Source organism: Carassius gibelio, chromosome B6 (assembly GCF_023724105.1).
Source record: "Carassius gibelio isolate Cgi1373 ecotype wild population from Czech Republic chromosome B6, carGib1.2-hapl.c, whole genome shotgun sequence".
NCBI lineage: Eukaryota > Metazoa > Chordata > Actinopteri > Cypriniformes > Cyprinidae > Carassius > Carassius gibelio.
The window spans coordinates 4,943,148-4,955,780 of record NC_068401.1 but is presented as its reverse complement, the minus strand read 5'-3'; the positions used below and the strand labels follow the sequence as shown (position 1 = coordinate 4,955,780).

The window sequence follows — 12,633 nt, the reverse complement described above, 5'->3', positions numbered from 1 at the left end:
TTCGGCTAAAAAAATGGCAGTGATATTATTTCATTCAAGCTATAGTAACAATCTAAAGCCAAACATGAATGAAGTCTATATTTGGTGCCTTGATGCATTAACTTGAGTCTTTGATTTTTCTCGTACATTTATCTGTATTCCTCCAAACAAAGGCTTAAAATAGTGACATGCTGATAGTCAGAGAGTAAACCCAAGAGTCCAGACACATAGTTCTAGTATAAGAGATCATGCAAGAGTCAATGTGATGTCAACACATGAGAGATAAACTACTGTATGACAGTGACCAAAAAGGAAAATGACGTTTCATTGAGCTATTTTTTGACACCCTGTGGTCTATTTTTGATCCCATAATCTTTGTGTGGCATTCGGGGGCAGAGACTAAACAGACTGATTTGGAAACAAGGATCAGTATGCTTATACAGTGAGGGTTTGTTAAAAGTTTAAGCCTGAACCAATCAACACAAAGTTAACAAGTCATTATGCTCAAAGTTCTTCAGTGGTCACATCCGTATACATTCAAATTCCTTTCTGAGACAAAACCAGTTATCAACTTTAAATGTAAGGATGCATGAATAATGAATAGCAGTTGAGATGACTTATGTTTGAGTTCACTACACTATGGTCTGTCACCAGAAGGTGGCAGCATTTCTCTAATATTTGATCTCAGAAACATTTACATTCATGCATTTAGCAGACGCTTTTATCCAAAGTGACTTACAGTGCATTCGGGATATACAATTTTTTACCAGTATGTTTGTGTTCCCTGGGAAATGACCCAACAGCCTTTTGCGTTGCTAACTCAAGGCTCTACCTCTGAGCCACAGGAGCATTCAAACCAATCAGATCAGACTTTTTTTGTGAAACTATTTGTGAACTCTATATCCAACAGTTAAATGAGGATAATCAGAATGATCGGTCTCATCTTCTGTGCTGAAGACATGTGACAGAGTGTAAAACACGAAATATCCATTACATATGACATTCTCTTAATGATAATAATAATTCAGTCTCACGGTTGTTGTTAACCCTTCTATTTGAGAAATTAATATCCAAAGAAAAAATATATGATTTAGAAGTTGTGAAAAACATCATTTGTTACCCTTACAAGTCTTAAGTCTCTTCCCTATTTTTTTCCTTTGATTTGAATTAAAGCTGATCGACAGTGGATGAATATTGTTGGATACTGTTTCCTTGTTTTTTAAGTTTATTATCCATAACAATGATCTTTCGCTACATATTAAGGAGTCATAGATCAATATATTAACCAATATTTCTGTGGCCAAAAAGCTTTGACATATTTTTACCCTGGACCACAAAAATGTCCTACCGTAAACATTAATTTTGATTAGTAATATGTATTGCTAAGGACTTCATTTGGACAACTTTAAATGGCAATTTTTTCGCACCCTCAGATTCCAGATTTTCGAATAGTCTTATCCTCGCTCAAGTATTGTCCTATCCTAACAAACCACACATCAATGGAAAGCTTATTTATTCAGACTGAATATGTTGTATAAATCTCCATTTAAAAAAATGGACCCTTATGACTGGTTTTGTGAACATATTTAAGAACATATAAAGTCTTAAATGGTACAAGAAAGTCTTAATTTTGATTTGAGGACGGAGAATTGCGAAATAGCTTAACAAAGGCTATGATTTAATTGATTAAAAATTAGCGTTGCATGTTTTAAAGTCATGTGCTGTGCTGCTTTGTGTACTGTGATAACCGGGGAACAGGGCTGTTGCCAGTGGGGTGAAAGGTGATGACGATTATAGGGGACTACAGCTGAGGGGGGCCCTCAGCCATTTCAGTCTCACAGAGAGCCACGTCTCTCAGACAGCGTGCAAACAAAGAACCAAGCTTTCTTTCATGTCCTCCTGCACCTGAACGAACAAATAAATCTCGCCAGTTTAAAAATACAAACATAAAAAGATGCAAAAAGCTTAATTCAGCACCCGTGCAGAGTTTTGCCTCTCTTTGCTCTTGAACCGACAGACACAGGTTATGTGAGCATTAACTGCTTGGAAAGAAATCGGATGTGTATCATTATATTGGATGCATTGTCTCTTAAAGTGGCCGCGCATTATTTACTAGCTGCTGCCCGTGTCCTTAATGTTAATCCAAATTAAATGAGAGAAAAATCAATCACAGCTCTTTACTGAATTACTTAAAGGTTTTAACAAGGGTTAATTTATATTTTATTTATACAGTGAAGACTGTGCAATGATATTTTACATTTGATGATTTAATTTTTGTACCTGGACAGCTTTGTTTTATTTATTTATTTGTGCTATTTACACAATTTCAAACATTGTCCATGGGTTCAACCTGTAGGCCCCACAAACCCCAGCTACAGTCCTGCCAGAGAAACCACTATATTTCTGCCCTTTCAAAAGCACCACCTGTTTTTTTTTTTTTTTTTGGTGGAAACCTGTACCTGAACTGTAAATCGTGTCTTTAGAGTAATTTTACAGTTCAATATGTCACCATAGACATTGCCCTACCCCACTCATATGGCATTAATTTTATTAGTGCAGGTCTTAAAAAGGGGTTTAAGGTTCTCTGTTTTGAGTTATAATGATGAATAATCACAAAATAAAATGGGACAGAAAGATGTGTGTACAAAAATAGAGAGGAGTTCTGCAGTTGGCTGAATAAGTAGAAATAAAAATGTTTAACTTATTTAACACAATTTTATATCCCTTTGAGGAAAACAAGAGTAGTGTTTGTGGTGTTTCCTATAAGCCTCTGTGATATTCTTGTCCTTATTGTAGATTATTTTTAATGTTCTATGGTATTGTTTTTCACCCGACAATAATAGGTATAAAGCTGTTACACAATGAGGTTTAATACAGTCCAACCTTTAACTCAGGACCCATTTGTGTTATGTCACATTACATAAGACAGTTCCTTTCAAGGAAAGATGTAATTCGGGGAATTAGTCGCCTTCTCCTCGTCTAATGTTATATTAAGAACTGCATGCCTTCCTCAAATTTGAACCTGAACAAAAATATGATTGTTCTTGGTGACAATTAACTTGCTTAAATTTTCGGCATGCATTATAGGCCAATTGGCTTAATTTGGTTGTGTGTAACCAGAGGTTAACAGCCCCTGATTCTATTAAAATGGGATGCAGTATGTGTTGAATGTCTTTTGTCATGCCCTGCATGAAATAGCATGATCAACAGTGGACTCCTTATAAGTCCATTCATCTGATTTCATGCAATATTTCATCCTTCATGAGAGGATGTGATTCTGTTTAAGTGAGCAATAACAGCATGCAATCACTTAAAATAAGACATTACACTTGTGGGCTTGCAGCTGTGAGCAGTGAGATCCAGCCTCAACAACAGAGGCAGCAGTCAAAAGCAGCCACATCAAAAGAGACCAAGTTAAGCTACAAACATTTTCATTGAGGTTGACTCTGCCTTAAAATGACAAATTGTTATTAAAAGCCCAAAAGCAGAAAGAAGGACACACTACATAACCAGACTTCCTTTTTAGATGAGCGCACACAAACACTACCGGCCAAGCCCCATAAAACACACAACACACAGAGATCGTTTTCCTACATTCTAAGGTTGCAACAATCAGCTTTGTATGTGTGTGTGTCATCTGTTTTTGAACCGAGCACCCGCATGACTAGAGTATTTTGGTCACAGAGCTTAACAGTTTCTTCGTTTGTGTCGTCAGCCTGCCCTCCTTTTCTTGTGTAACTTGTTAATAAAAAGAAGAACAGCTCTCATAAAGGTAGTGGCATATGAGGCCTTGTGTAATGCTACTTTATCAAACCACGTCTGCTCTAACGCTGTTTGCGCCTCGGAGGAAGGCCAAAGGGGAAGTCCACGAGTTTGAAAGAAAAAAATAAGGCACCTAGAAATTTCTTGAGATTCGTGACACCTTTAAATCTACATGTATTCCAGCCCGATGGGCACAGACACATTACATCTCATCTTAGATTACAGAAAAAATTCAGCAACACTTAGTTTTTTATGCAAAGAGTAGGTTGACCACGCAACTAGTGCAGAAGTAGGCGGAAGAAGAAAAAAAGAATAATAAAATGAATGCCATAAAAATAGCACTGAAGTTTTAGAAAATAAAATGGTCGTCCGAAAACAGTTTCACTTCACTTTTATACAATTTTAGACCAGAATCAGCAGAATGTCTAGATTTATGTTCTGCAAAAAATGTCTGAGTTAAAATTTCATTCTTTGCTAGACAAAAAAAAAACAAGTAGGGCCAGTTTTCCTGTTACAGATTAGATCTTGACCAGATGCTTTCATTGTTATGACAATTCATGACGATCACAGAAACCAGGTTTAATCTGAGTTAAAATGCTCAGGCCATATGAAACTCAAAATTAGTTTAAATGCTCTTTTTGTACTCCAGACATTTTAGAGGGCATATTCAGAATAGCGGTCAATCAATATGTTTTTCAGTGACCGACCGAAAAAAGTGCAATCACTTCATTTTCTTTCTTAACAAAAGGTCTGTTTTTTTATTTTATATAGGTTTATAGTGTCTACAGTTTATTAACATTTAAGTGGCTTTTTGTTTGCCAGTAAACATTAAATGAACAAAATGTTTCCATTTTAATTAAAATAAACCTGAGCGAGAACATGGGTAAGACCCTTTTTTTTAACTTACTAAATGAGACCTTATTCTATTCTCTGCTAACCAACAGCAGGCCACAGATGCTGATGCTTGCATTTAACCCAAAATAGTAATGATGACCTGCAAAAAATGTAATTTAAAAAATCGAGATTCCATCTTGTACTTGTACTTGTGTAAAGATGAATACCTAAGTATGCTAAGTTTTTTTTACCATTTTTTATATCTAAAGTTTATATGCATTCAACAGATGCATGATTTTAATTGTTCGTGGAGAAGGTCAAAACCTATTATTAAGTGGTACAGACCAAACATACTTAATGCATTTAAAACTAGTTTATGCAAATTATGCTTATAACTAATTTTAAAACCAAAAAAAAAAAAAAAACTACCACAGTATTTAGGTGGAAACGACGGTTACCATGGTAACGTGTTTTAAAGGGCCAGTCGCACACTTTCCGTCAGACGCTCGTGGCTGCTCTTATTTACCTTGACAGCAGATAAAGTAGTCGTAACATCCTCTTACCTAACAACAGCAGCCTGTGCGTTTGCTTGTACTCTCTCTTCTCCGCCTTCAGGCTCTTGTCAATGTTTCGACTCCGTTTGTTCTCCGCTTTGACCCGCGCGCGCTCCTCCACCCGCCGCCGTTCTCTGAGCTGTGGGTCACAGCTGTCCGAATGACCGGACTCGACATCGATCCCGGGACTCGCACCGGTCCGTCCGCCGGTGTATGAGATCGCCGACTGTGATAACCTCGATCTGAAGCTGTGACACATCCCCATGACCAGAGCTGGGATCGATCCTCAACATTCGAATGGAAAAGTCTTGCAGGATAAGAACACCATGATGATGATGATGATGATGGTTATCCAGGTCAGGTGGAGAGAAGGCTCGCTATCCCTTACAGCGTTATCGCTCGGGCTCTCCAAAGGTGTCGGTTAGCCTCATCGGGTTTTCCCTCAGTTTCTGACGTTCACGAGTGGACAGGAGTGAACTTTGACCTGACACGCATAGCGTACTTTTCACTGTTTGTTATTCTTGCTTTGCTATTTCGGGACGCCGCTCCAAGTCCCTCCTCGTCCGCTGGAGCTCTCGCCGCTCCGCTCGCGCTCTCTGGGGCTGACCTGAGATCAGCTCTGCTCCGTAACTTTTGCACAGCGTTAAATTTTCACGAGCGGCAGGGGGAGGTCACTCACTCCGTGACGTCGTTCAAATATTTGTGGCTTCACACATTATTTTAAGGAAGATGAAAAACTGTTTAATTTCATTAATCTTGTCATAATTTTAATGACATCCCATACATAGAGAGACAAATATTGGTGTAAACAAAAAAATATGTAAAGAAAACAAACTTATTGAGTGAAATGTAGTGTTTATTTTGATTATCCCCCGTGGCTGTAATTTTATCTCGGTTGTTATTTATAGTGTTGTATAATGTTGTTGTTCACTTAATAAAAAAAAGGTCATCCAATGACGTCACACGGAAAAAATAGCACAGTTTTGGTTTTGCAAACCAACTATTCCTTTTATCTATTTATAGTATTATTATAGGAATATTTATTTATTTGTTTCATTCTGTTTTATGTTAAAATTAAGTTAATATTATTTTACAGTGTACAGTTTTTATTATTGTAGACATCTTTTCTCGCTTTTTTCTTTCTTTTTTTGTACCTTTTTTTCTTTTTTGCTGCCATTCCAGCTTTTGGGGTACAGGGTGCATATAACAGTTGCAATAATAATATCCTGTAGGTGGCGTTATTATACATCAACATGCAAGTTCAAGACAGACTTGACAGCTCATTTAGATATATTGCAGTGTACCAGTAGCATCATATGCATTCAAACTGAATGCACATTTGTTTGTTTTACTTTTTAAATCCTTATAATCAATGTTAGGTCAGGATTTTAACCCGCATCTACTTGCTTTAGAAAAAAAATTGTACCATTTATGTAAGAAGAAAAACCTACAAAGCTTTTATTTATTTATTTGTCATATATCACATATGTGACCATTGACCACAAAACCAGTCTTAAGTGTCAATTTTTCTAAATTGAGGTTAATACATCAACCAACTAAGAGCTTAATAAACAACATTTCCATTGATGTATGGGTTGTTAGGATAGGACAGGACATCAATAATTTTGACTCATACAATGTATTTCTGCCTATTGCTACAAATATTATGTTGCTACAAATATTATAGGATACATTTGGGAATGACAGGGTAGAAAGTCAACATTTTCTGAATATTTTCTAGGGTATGACATGATATGAGTTAAAAGGTTTGTAAAGATGTCACGCAGGCTATTAAATAAATTAAAAGTGAAGATGACTCTCTTGCCCTTTATCTTCTTTTGCTTTCCCCATCTTGTCACTATTTCTGTTTAATTTCCCCTAATAAAATGACCTGAAATCATGAAAGCCCTCTTTGTAACTGCAGATCAGACACAGTATGTACAAAAAGCACAGCACTTGGCTAAATATACGAACTCTCTCCTGTTTCTTGGAAGGTTGAATAACTTGCACAATAGAATGCCTTCTGTTCTTAATCTGTCCTACAGCATGCCTCATGCATTGACATTATCAACAAGAGTGCCGCCACTTCACACATTCCCTTATTACTCAATACTTGTGTTTTATCTTATCTTATATTATTCATGGTTGATAATCAAGAATCACCGTAATAAATGACATGAAGAAGACTGATTGAGTCCATTTTTAAATGTAGTAGTAAAATAAACAGATCTTGTGAAAAGTTGGAGTACAACAGTGGCATCTGTTGGTAAAATATGAATCTGCATATACCCAGCTATTAGAACTTTCTGGCAAGATTCTCTCAGAAGTTACAAACAAATATTCTTAATAAAATGTTCAGTGAAAGTTATGTGATCTTAGATAACATTCTAAAGAAATATAGCACAGAAACATTATTTATACATCGTTCATTCATGGAATGTTTTTTCCTGAAACATGTTTAATGTTTACTACTTGTTCAGAGAACATTCAACAGAAATGTCTAATAATGTTTGCAAATTGGAACATCCCCTTAAAATTGTCTAAATATTTAGAAAAAAACTGAGGCATTCAGAAATAGTTTTTAACTTAATGGGAAAGCTGGGTATGCCAGCTTCAACATATAGTGTATAAACAAACTCTCCTTGCAGGAAACACTTAGACAATGAGTATGTGGTCTGTCCGTCTTTCTGACTGTCTGTCACTGCATTGCAGCAGATAGGGCCCGCAAGAGTCTTATCATGCACACCAGAGAGACGGCCACTGATCCAAGCTCATGATGATATAGGACTTTTTCCATTTGAAATATTCAAATATTAAACTACCTTTAAATTCTTAACAAACATCATAAATTCTGCCATTCACAGTGTGCCAAACTGAGACCCTGCAACACAATTGTTGTTATTGACTGAAAGGCAGTAGTCTGTTATTATAGCTTGCTTATTAAGTGTCACACTGTCTAGTAAGTTATGTGACATATGGGTGACTCCCTCTCGATGATGTCATCAGTTGTAACACACACACAGTGGGCACATCAGACTCAGGTCAAGGCTATTCCTGCTCTTTCAACGTGCCAGATCTATCATTATGCGTGAGATTGTTCATCTACAGATCGGACAGTGTGGGAATCAGATCGGCTCAAAGGTGCGTTGGCTCCAAATATCATTTTTTCAAGTGTATTTTTATGATTAGCAGCTGCATTATCATATTAACTTCAACTTTATTCAAGCTAGGTAATCTGATGCAGGCTTAACAGACAAATGAGCATGCATTTTAGTTCATGAGTGTGTATTAGTTGTTAAATTCTCAGTTGTTTATGTCATGCATTCTTTTTTTATAATAGTAATTTTATTATAGTCTGCTGTCATTTTGAACAGCATTCTAGCTAAATATTGCAGTAATGTGCTTTTTCAGTTAAATGTGAAAGCAAAAACTTCTTTATTATATTTGAAGTATGAAATGCATTTTAAAGTGAAAAATATATAAAGTTATGATACATGCAGTCAAGGGTGTTCACCCTAGAGTGGTCTAAGATATCTAAGAGGTGTAAGATAAGAGACACAGAGCCTCTTGTGACGGGGTGGACCTTCTTTATCATGGAAATGAACTCAGCGGCCTGAAAAACTGAATGGCATCCGGAAAAACAATTGCCAGTCACTTAAACTCAACAGATAATCAGTTATTGGAGGCTTCCACTGACTCTGTGTGTAGAGAATGACAATTTTTGTCATTTGAAATAACAAAACATTTCATTCAGTGCTGAAGAGATCAGTTGAAGCAGGTCACAGTGCAGTTCATTGGGGAAATTATGGTGACTAATTTCCATGTGTTTGCAGTTCTGGGAGGTGATCAGTGATGAACATGGTATTAACAGAGAAGGAGTGTATGAGGGTGACATGGACCTTCAGCTGGAGAGGGTCAATGTTTACTTCAATGAAGCACATGGTATACAGACCTGCACGTTACATTCATTTATTTTATGCTTGTGGCTATTAAAATATAGGGATTCCCAAACTTTTTGTTAGCCAGACCCCATTTTTAATAATAAAATAAAATAATATATTTTTGTTTTGAAAATAAATTGTAATTATATATATATATATATATATATATATATATATATTTTTTTTTATCATTATAGTAATAAAATGCATATGAGACTCTACGGGTATTTAATTAATTTACAGCCTTAGACTCATAAACGCACTATACTATATCATAATTATCATGTAGCCCAATTTGTTTTTTGTTTTTTTATCAGCTTTTCATGAACTCACAAACCCAAATGACATTCATACATTTTTAGCACATGAATAAATATCTAGATTATATAATATGCTATGTTTTGGACTCTAGGAACCGAGTAACTTCCTGTAAAAAAAAAAAAAGTCTCATTGACATTTAACTTTCATTGCCTGTCAGGAGGTAAGTATGTTCCAAGAGCCTTGTTAGTGGACCTGGAGCCGGGCACTATGGACAGCGTGAGGGGCAGTCACATAGGACAGCTCTTCAGACCGGATAATTTTATACATGGTAAGCCAGAAATCATCTACATTGAAGACATTTTATTTATATACCACATGAGTTGACTTCTTTAAACTATAAATAGGGTTGGTTTCATAACTTCTGAAACATACACTCTTAAAAATAAAGCTTCCAAAAGGGGGATTTCACAGTGTTGCCACAGAAGAGCCATTTCAGGCTACACAAAGAACTTTCCAGTAAACAATTCTTAAAATATTTTTTTTCTTAGTGTGAACAACATTTAAAAAAAAAAAAAAATCAAGAAAGTTTTTTTTTTCCCTAAAAGGTGTCAGCCAAATGTGTGCATGTAATGGATGGAATACATTTTTTAATTATTTGATCCTAAGCATGAATCATATGAACAACCATGTATACTGTAAGTGTAAGTCAATATCCACACCAATGCACAATAATGAGCTCTGTAGTTCTGATCTCTGCTTCTTTAAATGCATGTGCTCTTAAAAGTCTAATGAATTCTTATTAACTGCCAATGCTTTTATCATTCATCAGTTGGAAATGATGCAACAATATCATTCCTCTGTTTCATTATTGTGGTGTAGACTTCACTATTTCTACAGAATTTTAATGACTATTAAAACTTATCCTCTCTGGCTATGAACGAACCTGAACTCAAACTCTGAAATCTGATTGGCTGATACAATGACACAATGCCACTCATATGTAATAACATCATTCTTGATGCGGTTTTCTCTTTATAAATGTAAAGGCAATTCCGGAGCAGGCAATAACTGGGCCAAAGGTCACTATACTGAGGGCGCAGAACTCGTGGAGCAGGTTGTGGATCGTGCTCGTAATGAAGCCGAGGGCTGTGACTGCATGCAGGGCTTCCAGTTCGTCCACTCTCTGGGCGGTGGCACTGGTTCGGGAATGGGCACCCTGATTATCAATAAGATCCGAGAAGAGTATCCTGACCGCATTATGAATAGTTTCAGTGTAATGCCCTCACCGAAGGTCTCCGATACAGTAGTCGAACCGTATAACGCGACCCTATCAATCCACCAACTGATTGAGAATACAGATGAGACGTTTTGTATTGATAATGAAGCGCTGTATGATATCTGCTTTCGCACTCTTAAGCTCACAACGCCAACTTATGGAGATCTCAACCACTTGGTATCCCTCACAATGAGCGGGGTCACGACCTCCCTTCGCTTCCCAGGTCAACTGAACGCTGACCTTCGGAAGCTGGCCGTCAATATGGTGCCCTTCCCACGCCTCCATTTCTTCATGCCAGGTTTTGCACCTCTCACTCCACGCGGTAGCCAACAATACCGGGCCGTAACAGTGCCCGAGCTCACCCAGCAGATGTTCGACGCCCGAAACATGATGACAGCGTGCGACCCACGTCGAGGACGCTATCTGACAGTGGCGGGCGTTTTCCGCGGTCGCATGTCCACTAAAGAGGTTGACGAGCAAATGCTAGCCATTCAGCAGAAGAACAGCAATTACTTCGTAGACTGGATCCCTCACAACGTCAAAGTGGCTGTTTGCGACATCCCACCACGAGGCCTCAAAATGGCCTCCACCTTCATCGGAAACAACACTGCCATCCAGGAGATATTCAAGCGTATCGGAGAGCAGTTCATGCTCATGTTTCGACGCAAGGCCTTCCTGCACTGGTACACAGGGGAGGGCATGGATGAGCTGGAGTTCACTGAGGCCGAGAGCAACCTGAATGATTTGGTGTCCGAATACCAGCAATATCAGGATACCACCGCCGATATGGATTATGATGCAGAAGATGAAGAGGCAGAAGAGGAGGCTCTGTCATCAACAGCACGCAGCACTCGAGTGGAGATTGAGACTGAGGTGTTCACTGAAGTTTCTGTCACCGAATGACTTGTGGGCTTTAGTGAATATGGCAAGAGTGGATCTGATTGTGTGAAGAGTGAGAATATTCAGTGGCCCCAAAATATTTAACACTTAAAATACAGTTAAAACTTATATATTTGAGTTATACTGCATTAGAAAAAAATGTTTGGCTTGAAAGGTGTGCTTTTTTTATGTAATTTAATGACAATGTGCCTTAAGAGTTTAAATACTATTTGGAGCCACTATTCATAGCAAACTGTGAAATATTTCTGACCTCCAGGAGAAAATGATGAATTACATAAATACATAATAATAGGATATATTCAAAATTCAAACATAATTTTCTAATCTGTCCTATTATATATATTTTCAAATGTTTGGGGTCGATATGTTTTTAAAAAGAGTCTCACCAAGGCTGCATTTATTTAATTAAAATACAGTAAAACAGTGATATTGTGAATATTATTTATAATATACATTATGAAATGATTTTATTGCTATAAAGAAAATTGTTTCTTATTATCAATGCTGAAAACAGCTTTCAGGATTTGATGAATAGAAAGTTCCAAAGAACAGCATTTATTTGAATGTATAAATATTTTATAAATTGAATGTATCCTTAGAAAGTAAAAGTATTCATTCCTTTAAAGAAACAATCTCACTGACCCCAAACGTTTGAACGGTAGTGTATAGTTTATTGTAAAGCTTAATTTATATAAAGACAGGAAAAATCTATATTGATGTGTAACATCACTGGAGCAAAACAATTTCTATATGCTATGTAATAATGGATATCTATAGATGTCTTGAGAAAAAAACAGCGGGAAACAGATATTCCAAAGAAAAAAAAAAAAATTCTGTGTGGTGTACTAGTCCTATATAGAGGCTTAAATTCTTCTGTCATTACTTGTTGTAAATAATGAATTTTGTTAATTTTGCTTATCCTTTAAAAGCATAAGATGCTTAATTATTTTACCAATATAAACTGCAACTATTTCATTATAATGTGATGTATCTGCATTGTGCTTGAACATTTACTGTGCAGAAAACCTTCAAGTATTTACAATGTATGTAATGCAACCATCAGTTTTCTTGCAAAATGTATTAAAATTAAAATCGATTCATCTTAAATCATCATCATTTACTTCAT

At 36.6% G+C, this 12,633-nt stretch overlaps 2 protein-coding genes across 2 annotated transcripts in view; one reads left to right on the top strand and one right to left on the bottom strand.

Moving 5' to 3' along the window:
* Positions 1-5,742, bottom strand: part of LOC127959119 (guanine nucleotide-binding protein G(s) subunit alpha) — a 32,316-nt gene extending 26,574 nt beyond the window's left edge. The window contains exon 1 of the mRNA XM_052558114.1: positions 5,139-5,742. Within this exon, the coding sequence (XP_052414074.1) occupies positions 5,139-5,394 (256 nt within the window). The 5' untranslated portion in view covers positions 5,395-5,742. The remainder of the gene's footprint in view (positions 1-5,138) is intronic.
* Positions 5,743-8,104: 2,362 nt separating this feature from the next.
* LOC127960095 (tubulin beta chain) lies at positions 8,105-12,614 on the top strand. The gene is made up of 4 exons (XM_052559645.1): positions 8,105-8,270; positions 8,963-9,071; positions 9,549-9,659; positions 10,378-12,614. The coding sequence occupies exons 1-4, from the start codon at positions 8,214-8,216 to the stop codon at positions 11,508-11,510; spliced, it is 1,410 nt and encodes a 469-aa protein (XP_052415605.1). The 5' UTR covers positions 8,105-8,213; the 3' UTR covers positions 11,511-12,614.
* Positions 12,615-12,633: the final 19 nt, after the last annotated feature.

Coding starts and splice junctions, on each gene's coding strand:
- LOC127960095 (XM_052559645.1), top strand. CDS start 8,214: ATGCGTGAGATTGTTCATCTACAGATCGGACAGTGTGGGAATCAGATC. Junction 8,271..8,962: donor GGAATCAGATCGGCTCAAAG/GTGCGTTGGCTC, acceptor ATGTGTTTGCAG/TTCTGGGAGGTGATCAGTGA. Junction 9,072..9,548: donor TTACTTCAATGAAGCACATG/GTATACAGACCT, acceptor ATTGCCTGTCAG/GAGGTAAGTATGTTCCAAGA.